Genomic DNA, 18,078 nt, shown 5'->3' with positions numbered 1-18,078 from the left:
TGATGGTCTCCCATGCTCGGATGCTTGGTCTCAAGCCATGATGTTTGGCAGAAATCAGTGATCTTTCAGAATGTTGGAAGGTGCCCACAACTGACATTAGTGTATTTCTTGTCACTTCAAAGCACCTATGGACAGTCCTTTGCTTTTCCATACAAGAGTAGGCTCAGGAATGCTTTGCTTGCTTCATTCTAGGTCAGGCTGCCTGCAGATATAGTCCCTTCCTCTGCTAATTGTCAGTTATGTTAAATACAGTATATGACAAGAGTTTATTAATAGCATCCTACAGTCAACATCCGTGAGAGTGTATACAATAGCCCCCATGCAGAAAAAGATTCCACTGAGCTAACAGACATCAGTGATTCCATTAGTGATAGTGAAAGTCGTCCTACACAGAAACCTCCTTTCTCTTGTCTCCCTCACACTAGCCAGGAAGGTTTTCAAAGGTAAGTGCAAGTTAATTTGTTTACTTTTCTTTATATTTTGTATTTTATTATTTTATATTATGTTACAGTATTGTAATCATTTTTATATGAATATTTTGGGATCATGAAACGAATGATCTGAGTTTCCATTATTTCTTATGGGGAAACTCGCTTTGATATACAAGTGCTTTGCATTACAAGCATGTTTCCAGAACTAATTATGCTTGCAAACCAAGGTTTTACTGTACCTGCTCCAACATTTATTTGCTGTGTGACCTTCAAAAGGCACTGCCTCTCCCCTAGCTTCAGAGTTATTGGAAGGATAAAATTATGTAATGCACATGCAAAGCATATGCATTAATATTATTAACATTTTTAGAACAGAAATCTCAAAAATAAGTAAAGGCACTGTATTATTTATGTTAAGATCCTATGAAGAAGAAGCAAAGTAGCTGACAAGTTGAAGTATTCCCTTCAAATATAATTGTGTGAAATGCATTACAAAACATATACTAGCAATAAATACACCAACTCTTTAATCATTATCCCTGGAAAATTCATTCTTCTACTGCCTAAAATGACGAAAGACTAAAATAAATCTCAGGGAAGGCAGAAGCACTTGAAATTTTTTTTTAAAAATTATCATTCCAAAGTACAGTCATAGAAAAATACACTAATTAAGTAAGGAAAAGATCAAGGACAACCAATTATACAAGCACTTCCTTTTTTTTGTACAGAAGCCACAAGCTTCTTAACATAGGTGGGATTTTTTTCCCATATTACATATGTAGAACCTAAAATAAAGATTTGAGTACTCACTCATCTAAATTGGCCGGTTCCAAAAATTCATTTGGTTGCCAGCCTTAGGTAAAAGGCCTAGGAAAATCTACTTAGGACATAATTTGGGGCAAATAACTAAAAAGAAGAATCAAAAGAATCCAAATGTTTAATTAAAAGATCTAAAAACGCTAGAACCAGAGGACAAGGTAAGCAAGATTAAATCAAACTTGAGGTATTCCTTTAAATGTAGTGCTTTGTAGAATTGTCTAAAATAATTACCAAATCCAGAGTGGAGGAGACTTGGCTTAATATATTTACATGAACACCTGGGTCAGGTGTTCCATAAGTCAAGAGTACTAGGAAAAATAATCCAACTTGAACTACATCAATTAAAAAAAAAAAAAGTATGATATTGGAAGGGGAAAAAAGGAAGTACTGATGTCATTATGCTTTTGTGATGAACAGGTATATCATTTCTGGTCAATTTGTTTGCTGGTGGGGGAGGGAGAATATGACTAATTACATGCTAGGCATCATGCTAAGCACTGGGGAGATGAGTGGACAAGGCCTTGTCCTGGTTAATTTCACAAAGAGAAATTTTGTTGCAAATGTTTGTGACATACTGTGTGTACAAAGTACAAGAAGTATCACAGACAGCTATGCCTGAGAAGATCAGAGAAGCTTTATGCAGAAGAGGGACACAATAGAGAGCAAGAATGTTACATACAGAGGTAAAGCAAATACAAAGCCATGGAAAGTATCGAGATTTTTTAAGTAGTTCAGTTTAGTTTAATCAACTTTGTATAGACCAAACACAGAGAAGCATTGAGAATACACTTATGAATAAAAAGATGTTCTCTCTGCTTTCAAGAACTTATATTGTCATACACTGGAAAGACTTAAGTTCAGTACAATGTGACACATGCTATATTAAAAGTATTTTCAAAATTCATGCAATAGGGGTCAAATTCTACAATATATAAAGAGTTCCTACAAATCAGTAAGAAGAAGATCAACAACCACATATGGGATTAGCATAATCAGATGTTCATTTTTAAAGGATCCCTCTAGTGGGAAAACTAATTTATGAGAAGGGACAAGTTTGAAAGCAAAAAGACTCATGTTGGGAAGCTATTGTAGCACTACGTGAAACATTTAGAAAACTTGAACTGAATAACAGCTTTGTTTAATTGGATGGATGATGGTAACATCAGCCAGGCTAAGGAACACAGGAGAAGAAATACCCCACTGGATTTTCACCATACCCATCTACAGCAACTGTTCTGTATAGGGTTTGAGAGAAAGCTCCAGAGGAAAAAACTAGGTTTCAAATATAGATGTGTTACTCATCAGCCTACAAGCAGCACACACCTGTCACCAATCCTATGCGTGTAAAGCTATGAAACTGCATGGAAGAACTTGTAAAAAGAAAAGGAACATCAACATTCAGGATTCAGTCCAGAGGAGCTGGCAAACAGGTCAAAGAGGAAACCCACAAAAGCCAATGAAGACAATGTTTCAAGAAGAAAGAGGTGGCCCATTATGTCAAATACAACAGAAGCCAGCAACTGGACAGTCACTGGTGACCTCTGCCAGTCTCAGAGGAATGGCAGAGGCCCTCACACTACAGTGGATTTGACAATGGGTAGGATACTTCAATGCAGGTTACTTCCAGAAGCAAAAAACTTTGCTTTCAAAGGAGCTGTCCAACAATGAAAAAACAAAAAACAGAACAAAAAACACACCACCCCCACAATGCTTAGCATGTACTGAGGTCTTTTGGGGGGCAGGTAGTAAGCTAGGCATTTCACATACAATTCCTCTCATAGTTTACAATAGTCTTGCAAAGTTGAAAGATTAATACTATCCGTTCCACTTTTCAGTAAACAAAATGGGTTCAGGGTTGTTACATGACCTCCCTACAGACACAGCTGGTACATAGAGAAAGCAGGATTTAAAAGCAGATTTTATCAAAGTGTAAACCAATGTTATTTCTACACTCTGATGCTGCTTCTTCATCACTGTAAATATTCTACAGGGGTGGGGCGGCAGGGCTTATTAACCATTTAATACGAAGATGGTTTTCCTTTTTTTTTTTGGAAGATAGTTGAACTAGTTGGCTTGACTTTGAAAGCCTCTTCCACCTTCCACAACCCATGATTATTTCTCATACACCTTGCTCACAGGTGAACTGTAACAGCTACAGAATTCCACATATAAATACTCAACACTCCTTTTATTCCATCTATATTTACAAACGAGCCCATGCTCTAACATTGTGCTTATATACAAGACACAGGAAAAAAATATTGCTTCCCTTTATTTTTGCCAAAAAATTAAAGTACAAACTATGAAAAACAGTGAATCACTCCTTTACTGTCCTCACAGCATGTAGTATCTTCTGCTATTAAAGTAATTACCACTTATGTTGTGATTTGCTTCCCCCGCCCCCACCACCACTACACACACACACACACACACACACACACACACACACACACACACACACACACACTAGATAGCAACCTTCAGAGATTGCCTACTTTAAGCCCCAAGAACACAGCACAGACCCAGGCAAGCAGTGATGCATGCATGGACAGGATGGAAGGATGGATGTGTATGAAAATGGTCTGATAAGTGAAGGAAACAATATATTTTCAACAGTCATTTTATACTCAATAATGGATTATTTAATCTATTTACCAACTAGGGTATTACAATTATATCACACTTGAAGGGAGCAGAGAGAAAACTGAGTGGTGCAAGAGGCATGGCATTCTTCTTCAAAAGGAGACATGGAAGTTTACTCTCAAAAAGTCTCTGAAAGCACAGGACTTTTCTTGAATTCAATACTACCCAAAGGCCAAGGCCAAGCTCATCCTAAATAACAATTCATGGAATTTTGGCCATGGCCCGTGGGAGATGTTTGAAAAGAGCAGGCTGCATAAAGCACTTTGAAATCACCCCAGGATATTTCAAGATCTATCCAATCTGCAGATCTGGCTAATGAAGGTACACTCTCTAGGTGCAGAAGTCAGCCTTTCTGTCAAGATGCACATGACATTCACTCGCACAATACACTAGCATGCATGAATCCAGATTGCAATAAACGGTCCTCAAAAATGTCCACTGGAATAGAGCAAACACTGCCATAGGCTATAAGAATGTACAATTTCCACTGTGATTAACGGTGTATCAGAAGATCAAAAAGCCTGTACGTTATGCAAGATGCCCACCACGATAGCTACAGTTCCATCCCTTCTCCCGCATGAGGAAAAACATCAGAATACAAGCGAACGTAGTATTTTAGGGTTGAACAGGAATCCACCCTGGCTTATATATAGATATTTTAAAATAAGTCATTTGCAAACTTCTGTACGTTGTTGTCAGTAGCTGTTAATACCTCACAGCTGAGTGTAACACAGAAATGTGTTGTGACACCATAGTTGGAAGGCACTGGCCTCTTTTAGGCCTCCGTGAAACTTAAACTAGGTATCAAATTACAATTGAACTCACTAGGTTAGCCAAATTCAATGGCCTTAGGAGCTGTATATTATCAACAACCTTCAAAGACTAGGTGCCCAGAAGAGTGAGCAAGCAGAGAAGGCAAGTTTGGCTCTGGGCAAGCAGGGTGCTGAGCTGCCTTCATGGTGCGATTTGAAAAGTAAACAAGGGACTTGGCCTGTCCTCAATTACCACACTAATATCACCATGCTATCATGCTGTCTTTATTACTGGTCTGTATTACATATAAAAGCAAGTAAAAGGAAGGCAACACCTCCAGAAAGTCACTGCTAAAATGCATCTGCTATTCAGATTTTCTGGAAAGCTCTGCATATAGAGCAGGTTAGGTATTTGACACCTTCAAGCTGCAGGACTGGGAGATGACAGTTGGAAGGGAATTTCAATAGGAAGCCATGAGGAGTAAGAGCATCATGGCAGTAGCAGTCCCCCCGCCAGCCAAGGGACATCAAGGGATACAAGACTGGATCAGTGAAGGACCTGAAAGTTTAAGGGTCAGCATGAGAACACAAAAGAGAAAAGCAGGAGTACTTAGGCAACCAAGCTCAAGGTGCTGGAAGTTCGATGGAAAGAGGTAAGCTAACATGTACCTTTACTCACTTCTCCATTTTCCAAAGAACTTGACAATCACCATGGTTTAAAGGAAGGCTACTGGGCTGGAGAAGGACCCAGAAACAATGTCATGTGGGGAATAGCCAGAAGACTTAACAACATGAAAGTTGCTTTTAATATCAAATAAGCTCTCTTGTGAAAGACAGATAAGGCTCATCTTAGGGAACTCTACAGGGCAATGCTAGGAACAATGATTGTGTACTCCAGAGCATTAACTGATGTCAAACCTAAGGAAAACACTCTGACAAGTAGAAATGGCCAGGTGAGAGCAGGTCTGTCAGTAGGGGGCTCCTTCATGCTTTTATGAAACAGTGCGATTAGCATCCATCACAAAGGCTGGACAGAACATTCCAAATTGGGGATGGACTGAGCTAGATCACTGCCACACCTTCCAATTCCAAGAGTTTGATTTGTTTGTTTTGCTTTGGCTCAGACACTTTGGCAAGTGTAAGAGGTAAAAGCTTTCCTACTCATCTCTCAGTCCCTTTCACCAGTACAGAATCAGAGGACTGGCTCCAGGCCAGATGAGGAGTTAGATTCCCAAGGTTTCTTCCAGCTTCAAAATTTTATAATTCTAGATTTAGATCACATTTACAACCTGAATAAACGAGAATCATCAATTCTCTCCATTCTGAAGATCACCCATAACCCGTGCCAGTGTTAAATGTATATGACTGGATTAAAAAAAAAAAAAAAAGTCACCAAAATCCCTGATGCTTCCAGATAGTGTTTTTTCTTATTCAATTGATAGTGGTGACAGATTAACGTAGGAGTGTGACCCATTGTAGAAAGAGACTTATTAATACCTGAAATCTATAAATTACCACTCAAACTTTTCTTATTCAAACTCAATAATCTTAGTTCCTTTCACAATTTTAAGTCCTTTAACCACTTGGGGGAGGGGAAGGAACCTCTTTTTTTTAAGAACCTCCAAATTTTCTGCATGCATTTCTGAAAGTGCATGTGGAAATGAGACAGAGTAGTCAAGTAGAATTCTGGCCAGAGGTGTAGTCAACAGAGAGATTCCTCCTGACTGCCGACTGCAAATTGGCAGTGACAGTGATGTGATTTTAGGTGGGAAATTACAGTTTTCCTGGTCTTCAACTCCTTGAAAGAAAAGTATTTTTGCACTAGGGAGACAGATTAAATCCTAGCCCATAAACGGGGGCTTGGAAAGCCTGCTTCAGTGGGGAGCCACCTGACCAAGTGCGGACTAGGTCAGATCAGTGGTGCTCTGTAAGGACTGGGCTGAGAGCAGGTGCCTCACAACATACCCTCTCCCAGCTGATGTGGATCCCAGGGTTGAGTTTTCAGAAAAACATCCACCATGTAGACGTGCCATCGGCAGAGCTGACTCACCAGCAGCCTGTACTCACAGAATGGGCCTGAAGATTTTTTATTAGTATTACACAGACATGTCTTATCTGGGCCTGCAGTATGTTTTACATCTCTGCTCTGATTCCTGAACATATTGACTTTTATTCATTTGCATCTGTGTATTTATCTAAGTAAGCAATGTAATTGTGAAGTCTAATCTGGGCCTCCCAGAGGCTTGTCATAGTGGCTCTCTCTCAACTTGGTATCATCACCAGTCTTCCTGAAGGAAGAAAACATCACCTACCTCTGAGAAAATAGACTTATATGTCCTTTGACTGACAATGAGCCACCGACAACCAAGCACTCCCTGGGTAAGCCACTCCTGCCCGCTATGCTTCTGTAGCCTGTCTATTGGGCAAAAAACATATAATCTCAATTAACGAGAGAGCATTTCAGAAATACATGTGAAAAAAAACCTTCTACAGCATTGGCACTTATGAAACAAGAAACTCACCAGATGTTGTGAGCTGTCCATGACAGGATCCACAAAATTTCATAATAGAAAAGAACTCTATAATTTGGAAATTTAAAACCCTCTTATCCTTTATCTGTTATTTTGTTCATTTACCAACCAACGTATCAAGGGTATATTCTACAGTAGGCATTGTACTGGGGTTAAATATACCAAGATAAGTGGAGGCAGGCCCCTCTCTCCTGGAGAGGAGGCAGAAAGGTAAATAAGTCGTCACAGAGCATGCTCTAATCAAAGTGTCCTCCGAGAAAATGAAGAGGCTGAGTCCCCTTACTCCAGTTGAAGGTTTCAAGAGATGCGGTCCCAGAGGAGGTGTCCTCTGAATCAAAGCTCAAAGGATGAGAATTAAAAGATGAGAACTGTTCCCGTGACAATAATCAAACCCACACACAGAAGGTATGCATGTACTTTATTAGCATTAAGTATGCACAGCAGACCAACAATGCCAGGTTTAATTTAAAAAAATTTAATTCCTTTGTAAAAAGCAAAATAATAATAATAACACAAACTTGGAAGTCCTGACTCAGGTTCTGTCATTGTAGGAGAATATATTGTGCTTTTAATTTAATTTGATAAAACGGCATGGCTTACAGGATGTTTAAAAACAAATGTCAACGATGGCTTGAAGCCCACTTAGAAGAATATAAAGAGTCAGCAAAGCTGGTGCCACATTTTTTTTAACTTCTCATAGCCCATATATCTTCCCATTGGATAGAATCCAATGACATTTGGGGGCCAGCGGAGGGCAGGAGGAGGGCAGGAGGTTATGTTGAAGAAGGCTGCATTTCTGAATTACAAAAGCATTACAGAAAATGATAAATTGAGATGTAAACAAAGGAAGAGGGGTTTTTCTGGTCTCGGTTTGTTTTGTTTTGTTTTGTTTTGTTTCATGGAATTTTCCCGATCATTCTCTCTTCAAGTCCAAATCTAAACAATAATTAAAAAATGTAAATCACCCAATATGTCAAACACTGAGTGATTAACATATCTTTTCTCACCTGTCAAAAACTGATCAGTCTAGGGGCGCCTGGGTGGCGCAGTCGGTTAAGCGTCCGACTTCAGCCAGGTCACGATCTCGCGGTCCGTGAGTTTGAGCCCCGCGTCGGGCTCTGGGCTGATGGCTCAGAGCCTGGAGCCTGTTTCCGATTCTGTGTCTCCCTCTCTCTCTGCCCCTCCCCCGTTCATGCTCTGTCTCTCTCTGTCCCAAAAATAAATAAAAAACGTTGAAAAAAAAATTAAAAAAAAAAACAAAACTGATCAGTCTAAGGGGAAATACAACAAAAATCGAAAAAAGCTTTCAAGTTCAAGCTAATATGCTGAGTTGAAAAGGAGTTAGCCTTTTAAACTCAGCTGGCGTGAAGCCAGTCCAAATGACCAAACAACAAAACTTCCCTGAATCTAATTATATCACCTTATTAATGCCTCCCTCTCATACTCTATTGTCTGATGCGGCTGGAGAGGAAGTATTCCAAAACCATACAGTTATCATATAGAACCATTTATAAAAAAGACAGAACTTAATACAATTGTACTCAAAACAAATACATAATTTGTCTCCATTCATTGCTTCAGGAGGTGCAGTGAGAATTGTGCAATGTTCAAAGTCATTGGACAAGAACTGATTCAGGGCATAAGAAGCAAGGCATTGAGCTAGGCACCACTGATTCGATGACCATGGTTTTCAAACTAAAACTCTGAATATACATATTAACAAAAAAAATTTGTGTACCTTCCATGAATATGCAGCAATCTGGGAGACACAGTTTAGACACCGACCTACCAGAATCTCCAAAACATTCTACTACTACACAGAGACAACTGAACATTTTAAATCAGAAGTAACAGCTCCTCCCCCCAAAAAAATAAAAAAATAAAGCGGGTCCATACAGTTACCGTATGGACAATACAAGAAGAGACTCTACATCTCAGAAACTTAGAGCTAATGGGATCTTTTAAAATTTAGCTCTGTATGAATAAAACTCTCTTTCTGAACATCAACCATCGTTCTTCTGCCTAACTGTAGGAAGTACCTGACACTGACAAACCCTGTAAGGTGGTCTGTCATCATCTGGAGGCAGCTGGGAACATAAATCTCTGGTCTCTACTTATGTGTTTTGCTTTCTGCAGACATCTGCAGAATTTCCAGTTGCAAGAGAGAGAAGTTCATAGAAAGTCAGACAGACCATCCTTTTAAAATAGAGTAGGAATATACTTGGTATGAGGCAAAGACATGGATCAAGGAAATAAAAAGATGAACACAACATTCTATTTCTGTGATATCTCACAAAGAATAGATCGAATTCTAAAACTGTAATATTTTAATGATTCATTACTGCTTTCTCAGTCAGGGTTTGTTTTTGTTTTTAATATCAGGGTTTCAGTTGCTGCATGTACATTTGTGAAATGGATTTGAGATCCCAGCCATAGGCCCAGGTCCTCAGTTTGCCAGTCCATCTGATTTAAGCCATTATTCAGAACACCTAACCATAGAGGAATATGAAGTGTTTTATTTGACTTCTTATATGAAATATAATTGATGGCTTATCATGATACAGCCTGTATGAATACAGAAGATGAAAATACGGTAAAATGAGTTAATAATGCTGAAAATGTCAAGATTACTAAAGACTTAGTTTACAAACTGAAACCGTGTGTCAGTGCCGACATTCCCACCTGATGACTATTTTTTAAAAAGGAGTGAAACACCTATGAAGTACTGGTTGTTGGTTTTGCTTGAGCTTTCCCTAGAAATTCATAAAATCCTCAAACCAGACCAACTGTATCGGCCATTATCTGTAGTTCAGACAAAGAGGCTTATGATAACAACCTTCAAAATAAATGTCAATAAATGTTTTAGTAGGAGAATATGCTATTTCTATTCCTGTGTATATATTTACCTGAATAGAAAATAACGTTTAACAATTTTCCTTTAGTAAACCTCATGCCAAGATCAAACCAGATTGTAATATCTACCGTCAGAATGTTTATTTCTGCTAAATACAGAGATATAAAAGCTCCCTCTCCTATTAAAACTATTTTATACAGCTAGTAATTCAGTAAAGCAAAGTTTGAAATACTATGTGACATCTTAAATATACCAAAAGAAGTGACACTGTCAAACAGGTTTTCAAGACAAAAGAACATCTTTGCTAAAGGAAAGAATTTGCTTACACTTACCTGCATTCTAGTCCCACCTGTGACCGACCATTCTATCTATTCTGTCTCCATTTCTTCAACTATAAAATAAATGCCACCATAAGCTACTGTTGTAGACCCAAGGCATTCACAGACTTCAATATTAATTGTTCTGACTATTCTTGAGTGACCCTGAAAATACATTAACACATTGTCATTTGTAATTCTGTGTCAGCAGTGACTGAATTGCCATTCCCAGGCAAGTAGACCCAGTGTGACCTCAAATTCCATTTGAGGATCCTCTGGTTCCCAGAAGTGAGGGGTGAGTACAATTTTACAAATGAGGAAAAAACCTGTGACTTACAATATATTACAGTGGAATTGTAGAAAGTTGGAATTCAAAATATCACTGTATCGCTCTTGAATATCAAGAGAATGCTACACCACAAAGTTGCTAAAAAAAAAATGACAAAATGATTTTTTAGTATTTACCAAAGTTCCAGATCGTGAATCATCATCATTCCCTATAGTTCAGGAGTGTCCAATATTTTCACAAAACTTTCAAAACAGTAAATTAACTGGATTTGCTAAAAGGAGAGTATGTCTAGAAAAATGCTGTTTTCCAATGAGGTCACTCTAAATGGACTCTTTATTTGGTTTCGTAATTAGTTCCAACTTTACACATGGCTGACACAGAAAAGATAAGGAAAAGCATGAGAGACCAATTATAAAAATTATAAACGTACATTATATCAAAGTCATATTTCATATTTTTAAAATTATAAATAAAACAGGTCATATTTATGGAAATGAACAGATTTAAAAAATGAAGTAGACATAAAAAGGCATGTTTTTAAACTAACATAAACAAATGTAAAACTAACTAGATTCTAAGCTGTTACTTTTTTCACATTTTAACTGGATGTCTTAAAATAGCTTGCTCATTTAAAGTACAGGTTCTTTCCCCCAGTTTCCAAAAACATATTCTTTTCTAAATGTTAATTTCCTATTCGATGGCATTTTAGAATCACTGGAAGTTCCCCGAATCACAGTCTCAATTGTTGCCTAAGGCTTTTGTGTTAGTTTACAAAATGTTTTGAAAATAATGTTTTGTTACATTTACTTTATAGTAGAAATCCTGAAAGAAAACACTAACGAACAGATCTAATTTGTAATTAATAGCATTAATTTACATGCTACTCACTACAACCCGAAAAGAATCTGTTCTGTTAAGTATATTAACCATGCCCAAACCGTGTTGTTTATATTATTAATTAGATTAGCAGGCCCTTTCTTCACATCCATTGCTGATGGAGACTTCAGCCACCAAACACCAATGCTTAATCATAGTTTCAGTTAACGACACTGAATTAATGAGGTCTTACTGCACTCAAATGGAAAACCAGATAGATAGAATATACTATACTATAGAATAGATGGTAACCAATCTAAGTAAAATAAATTCACAATGAGCTCCTCTTGACACACCACAGAGAAATGGCATTATTTAATACTTTGCTTCGAAATCCAAACATGATCATGATTACTGATGTAGCATAGCTTGATGTTCTTTTAAAGCAATATTACCATCTCATTCAGCTAGAAACACTGGTGGCTTGAATCTTTGTTTACTTAATAGTTTGCTTAGCTACCAGCTTCTTGCTTATATGATCTTAGATATCCTTCCAGAATTTCCCTGTGTGTATTTTGTCTTCACAAACAGTATATAAGCTGACAATACAAAGAAAAACAGCTTGTTTTGTTTTGTTTTGCATTCCCCACAGCCAAAAGCAACCTGACAGACACAAAGCGCAAATTCCTACCTACAGTTTTTGAGAAAATCCCCAAAACTCTTCCCAGGCATTTACTCCCCATCAACCTGCCACGCTAGCTGGAATTTCTACTATTAAAATCAGTTCGGGTTAAGGTAAGAAATACCTCATTAGAAAATACTTGGAGATGGGAACAAAGGGAAGGGAAAAAGAAGTAACACAGCAAGGTACTCATTACATACAATTTCATTTCCTCCAAGTGTATGGCTTTCAAATAGCTAAGTTCCAAAGCCAGGAGGGAGTGTTAGGGCTAGACACAGAGTTAAAGGCAGGGACGGGCAAGGAGAAATAAAAAGAAGCCAGAGTTTGGAACCAGGCCTGAGGAGCACCACTGCAGAGAAAAACCAGACTATGTGGTGTGTTGGGGGAAAGAAGGGAGAGTAGTTATTCTTCGATTTACTGCCCTCCATCTTTTGCCATACAGTTACGCATAGATTTTGTTTTCTTACAAAAATGTAAAACAGTAAACGGGTCAAATTACTCCGATTTCCAACAAATGGCATTCCCAAGATCTTTTCTATGAGGTTTTTTTTTTTTTTTTATGTTTTCCATTGTTTTTATCCAAGAACAGTCAAATTGAAACAGCACCAGTTTTGCTAAATGAGAGGGAAATTTTTTTGAGGTAATCTAAATAAATGCTTTTCATCTCCAGTGCTGCCATTCCCTTTCATTTTTAAGATCTGGAAAACTGATCAGGGCTCTGAACACACTCTAGAAGATGCTACAAACCTGAAACATCGCATAGTTAGTTGAGACTTAAACTCAACCTACCTTTCTAAAGTTGCATTCTGGAAGTACAAATCAAGAAAGCCGTCACATCATGGTATTACTACAAACAAAACCACAAGCACAGCTTTATTTGTAAACAGCAATTTGTTATACAACAAAAGCCAGATCACACTAATGCAGATAACTGTAAACAAACACCATGGCATGCCATGGTAATAATGATCCAAATACTTCTTATTTCTGTATGCAACCAAATATTACTATCTGTATTGTAAAAGGAGAGAAAGTTTGAGGAGCACAAAAATTTCCTCAAGGATAACCCCTTTCCTACATTAAAGAATCCTGTCAGACTACTGAGATGAAGTTCTAGCAAAATTTAAAGTCATGGTTCCATGAACTATGTCTTACCTAATTTTGTAAACCTGAAAAATCATTTGGTCATCTATTTTCCATTCATCATTCATGTACTTTCTACTCACTAAGCATGTGTATACGTAGGGAAATGCTATCTGTTAGAGAACTGGTAATCAAAACAGATTACCATTTCAAAATAATCAGTTATAAAAATCATATATGTGACCAAATGTTGATCCAACATTCAATAATGCCTTTTAAGCCAACAATATGAAGTCTATAAGAAAGCATAAGAAAAATAACATGCCCACCTTAAAGTCAGGATTCATCAATAAAAGTTTTTTTCTATAAACAAAATTTCACATTTAAAATTTCACATCAAGATCCCTATAAAAACAAATACAAAATTACCTTTCCCTATTTTGAGACTTTCCTATTTTCCTATATTAACCACGTGTGCATTTTAGCTCTACAAAAATATGTAAACCATTTTTTTGGAATTAAGGAGAATCTATGTACTTACAATGAAGACTCATCTATAAAAACATTATAATATAGCATTGGAAAAAAGCAAGACCAAATAGGCATAGAATGGCTGAATGGGCTCTTTCACATTAATTGGTAAAGACATCAAGCCAGAATGTATAGACAATTCTACATTCTTCTCTCCATGACAATTTTACATTTACACAGAGAACCCACACTTTGTGATTTAAAACAGGGAACCTGAAGTTATGTATGCACATATGACTGACTTTTAATTGTTGACACATTTACTGCTAGCACTTTAATTGTACGCTTTACACTATTTTGAAAACAGGCAATCTTAACATGCACTGGAGTTACACCTAAACATCACACACTAGGGAGATATTTGTTATTCTCCAATATTTCAGCAAAAGGTCTTAATTTTTTAAAATGTCAACAATAACCCTTAATACAAAGCATAGTTCTTTGGAATCGATTTGAATTCACTGTTTACATGAGGAGCCATTACTGCAGAGAGAACAGTTGTTCATCTGTAGTCCTACTTCGAGTCATTTTTTGCAAAGGTATTTCCTCCTTACTTTGATGAGTCTATGAATACTGCATTCAAGCAGGAATGATTCTAATATAATCAAAACAAGAAAAGATATTTTATTCTCTTTTTTTAAAAAAAGAGAAAACAATCCCCCTCCCCCATCACCACGCACACACACATACACACACAACTTTAACAAGTGAGCAAATGTGAATGGAGCAATGAACAGTTCTGTCGCCCCAGAAGGACTTCTGTATCATGGTCTTAAGGCTGCGGAGTTACTTCACCTAAGTGCTCATGGGACCAATGACTTTATTGCCTTGCACTCAACTTGCATGGCCACATTAGATACTATCTCAGTTCTATACACCACACACAGACACACACACACACACACCCCGCGCGCGCGCGCGCGCGCGCACACACACACACACTCCACACCAGCCAGTGCTATTTGCAATTTCTAAGGCCCGTTCCGTGCCTAGCCCCTACCCCATCCCTGCTTTGCTCCGGGTCCTAACCCTAGGAACGAGGGATACTACTTAATCCTGGAGGATCTTTTCTGTTGTCCCATCCTTCCAGGATTTGTAGGATGGTTCCTCCCCAACTCCACCACGGAACACAACGAGGACGGCGGATTTTCCCGGGCATGAAAGGCCACTGCCTGTCCCCTTCCTCACCCCACGCATCCCGGCTTCTCTACGCCAGGAACCTCAGGGCAAGGAGTATACGATCCCGGGGCAGGGGAGAAGAGGCAATACCAGGAATCAAATGGCCCGTTAACAAGGGGGTGCCAGGGGCACGGAAGAAGCGAGCCGGGTGAGGTTACCACCAGGGAGGTGTGCTCCAGCGGGGAACCATTCAAGAGCACTGACAGGTCGGCGGGGGAAGGAAGGCTCCGGTGGCGAGGGAGGTTGGAGAACTGCTTTTCGTGTCTTTCTCAGGGCCTGCGGGGGAATCCCGGGGCGGCGCGGCGGGGCTCTCGGGTCGTTCCCCGCCTCCCGCGGCCCCCGCGCGTCCCCTCGGCCACCCCCTCCGCCTGCGGCCGCCCCCGCCCCGCGCGGAAGGAAGCGCCGGGCTCCCCCCACGCTCTCCCGCTCTCTCGCGAGTCCTGTGCAGGCCCTTTCAGGGGAAGGGGGAGGGGGCGCGGAGGGAATTGCTGCAATGGAGCTCCGAGAGAACCCAGCCCGAGCGAGGCAGTCGGTGGAAAGCCACGGCCACATAAAAATGCCATATTAATTTTTTAAAAGCCATAAATCACCCCTCCCTCTGCAAAAGAAAATCATAAACCCGATCCCATGCAAGCCTGCGAGCAGCCACCCACTTCCTATTTCTGTCACAGCAGCTACACCCTGCCAGCAACCACCCCCCGGGCGCCCCCTCCCGCCACCGCCACCCCCGCCGCCGCCGCCTCCCCGCGGCTCAGCCATTTGCCAACTGACGCCCCCGTAAATAAAAATGCCCCAAGTGGGGCTGGGTGGGAGGCTTGGGGGGAAGGCACGCAAAGGAGGGGGGGTTCGAGGGTTGCACAATATCCTAGAAGGTCCGTGGCTGGAGCAAGGAGAGAACCGGGGGCGGGGGGAGGGGAGGCGAGCCGTGAGGGTTCCTGCGGCACACGGTGCACCGGGGCGACCGCGGCGCGCCGCTTACCTTTCACCACCCTGTCGGTCGTCGACAACTTGGGATCAATTGCCTTGGGCTCGGACATCTCCAGCCGCCGGGGGACAGCGACGCGCTGCTCGTCCGTCCTACTGCACACCCCGACCGGACCGGCGGGCCAGACACTGAACGCCGCCGCCGCCGCCGCGCTGCAAACCGCTCGGCTGGAGGTCTGGGCTTCTGAGCTGGCTTTAAAGTTACTGCCTTCTCGCGCGTCCCTCCTCCTCCTCCTCCTCCTCCACCTCCTCCTCCTCCTCCTCCACCTCCTCCTCCTCCTCCTTCGCCGCCGCCGCCTTCACTCCTCCTCCGCCGCCGCCGCCAGCCTCGCCGACTCCGCTCCGGGCTGCGCGTGTGTGGTGGTTATTTATTTATTTTCTAAGCACGCCTCTTGGTTCTTCTTTTATTCTTGGGGGAAGGGGGATGGGGAGGAGAAGCGCACACAGGAGCACCCACCCCGGCAAGGAGACCCGGCACCGCGGAATGAAGCCCCACGCGCGCACTCCGCCAGGATTAAGACCGATCACATGGGGAGGGCCGGGGGCGAGACAGAAGAGGCAGGGCCGCCGATGTCAGTGCCACCAGCCGTGCCTCGGCGTCCCCGGCGGCGGAGAGGCGGCCGCCGCTGCTGCTGCTGCTGCCGCCGCCGCTGCTTCCCCACACCAAGCGCCGCCGCTGGCCCCGCGGCCGCCGGAGACGTCCCGCCGCTGCGCTCGCCCGCGCTCGCCTCTGCCTCCCCGCGCCGCTCCTTCACTCACACAGGCACAGCCGCGGAGCTCGGCAGACACAGTCCCGGGCGCAACCTACCCTCCTCCTCCTCCGCCGCCGCCGCCGCCGCCGCCGCCGCCGCCGCCACCGCGCCCGCCTCCGCCTCCTCCCCTTCCTCCTCCCGGCCCCCGCCTCCAGCGCCCCGGCAGCCTCCACCTCCCTGCGGAGCCAGCCCCCCGCTCCCCGCCCCGACGTCGAAGCTGCGGGCGCCCATTGGCTGGAGCGCGCGTCAGTTTCTGCTAGGTCGCGCCCCCGTCGCTCGGCCCTCCTCCCGCTCCTCCTCGCCGTCCCCGCCCCCCTCTCTGTTTTCGCCCAGCTGCCAGTCCAGTGGGCCTGCCGCCCAGTCACCGCTCAGGTGTCACTGTTGCCGGCAGGCCGAGACTAGGGAAGGAGAATGGGCAGGGGGTCGCGGCTGGGAGGAGCGGGGCTCTACCCTGCCACCCTCAGCCCGGTGTGGCTTCTGCCCCTAGACCCCGCACACTCCCCCGCGCCGCTTTGGCAACTGTGCCTAGTCGGCTGGGTTAAGCCGCAGTGTGAGTAGCCAAGTGCGGAGGGTGTCTCCGGGTGTGTGCGTGGCCCGAGAGAGGGCAAGAAGGGGGGAGGCAGGGAGAGGAGGGAAGAGGGTGGGGGTGAGGAGCACCGAAAGAGGGCGGAGGAAGGAAGAGCGCAGGGAGCTCGGGGCCCGCGGCACAGCTGCTGTCGCTGTCGCTGCAGCAGCTGTCCAGGGAGAATCGCCAAAACGGCGACGAATAAACAACTTACCTTGGGGAGACGGGCTCCGGCTGTGATGGGTGTACGGTGCATTTTGCTATTGGGGCTTTTTGATGCGCGACGTGCTGGTTATTAACGTTTCCCCACACATACACAAGCATCCACACCTTCTGAGAAAGGGGCCGCTTCTCAGCGTCGCGCCGGGGAGGTGGCCGAGTGTGCGGGACGGGCTAGCCAAGGAGATTGGGGACGGGAGTCCAAGCGACCCCGGGCAACTCTGAGTCACCCGGGGCCGCCCTGCCAATCTCCAGAGACAAATGATGGGCAGGAGACACACCGGAGAGGGTCGCCTTTTCCCTGTTCACGCGCACACGCAGCCACTAGTAGGGAATGGTGGCACCACATCTCCAATCATCCGACGTCCACTTGGTGCGCTAGGTGTGTGCAGGGCCCTGAAGCCCAAGGCGGATCCCCACACTGGTCCCTTTGGTTGGAAGGAGAGTAAAGAAGAGAACACTAGGTGCAGGAGGACAGAGAACGACAATGCCCCGACAGCTCCTTTCTGACCTGTCTGCCGCACCACAGAATGAGGAGATCATCGCCCTCTGCCAGAAGGTCACCTCCGCTCACAGCCCCTCTCTCTGACCAACCGGGCAAGATTGGAGCATGCTTCTTCGTCGATAACGA

General features: G+C 42.9%; 1 protein-coding gene and 1 pseudogene across 5 annotated transcripts in view; one reads left to right on the top strand and one right to left on the bottom strand.

Moving 5' to 3' along the window:
• PPP3CA (protein phosphatase 3 catalytic subunit alpha) overlaps positions 1 to 17,631 on the bottom strand; it is a 329,754-nt gene extending 312,123 nt beyond the window's left edge. Inside the window, exons 1-2 of one of the 5 annotated variants that reach the window (XM_086704507.1) lie at positions 15,907 to 16,141; positions 12,924 to 12,981 (exon numbers count right to left, since the gene is read on the bottom strand). Coding sequence is in view for 2 of the 5 variants with exons in the window: in XM_086704504.1 (XP_086560630.1) it covers positions 15,907 to 15,964 (58 nt within the window). In the remaining 3 variants the exon portion in view is untranslated. Of the gene's footprint in view, positions 1 to 10,362; positions 12,859 to 12,923; positions 12,982 to 15,906; positions 16,142 to 17,442 lie in introns of those variants that run through there. The other 4 variants (XM_086704508.1, XM_086704504.1, XM_086704509.1 and 1 more) reach the window with 4 other exon arrangements.
• On the top strand, positions 16,482 to 17,484 carry LOC147581851 (uncharacterized; annotated as a pseudogene).
• Positions 17,632 to 18,078: the final 447 nt, after the last annotated feature.

Source organism: Puma concolor, chromosome B1, assembly GCF_028749965.1.
Source record: "Puma concolor isolate L17-30 chromosome B1, mPumCon1.1.hap2, whole genome shotgun sequence".
NCBI classification, from domain to species: domain Eukaryota; kingdom Metazoa; phylum Chordata; class Mammalia; order Carnivora; family Felidae; genus Puma; species Puma concolor.
Note: the sequence above shows the minus strand (reverse complement) of the source record. Positions and strands in the feature narration are given on the sequence as shown.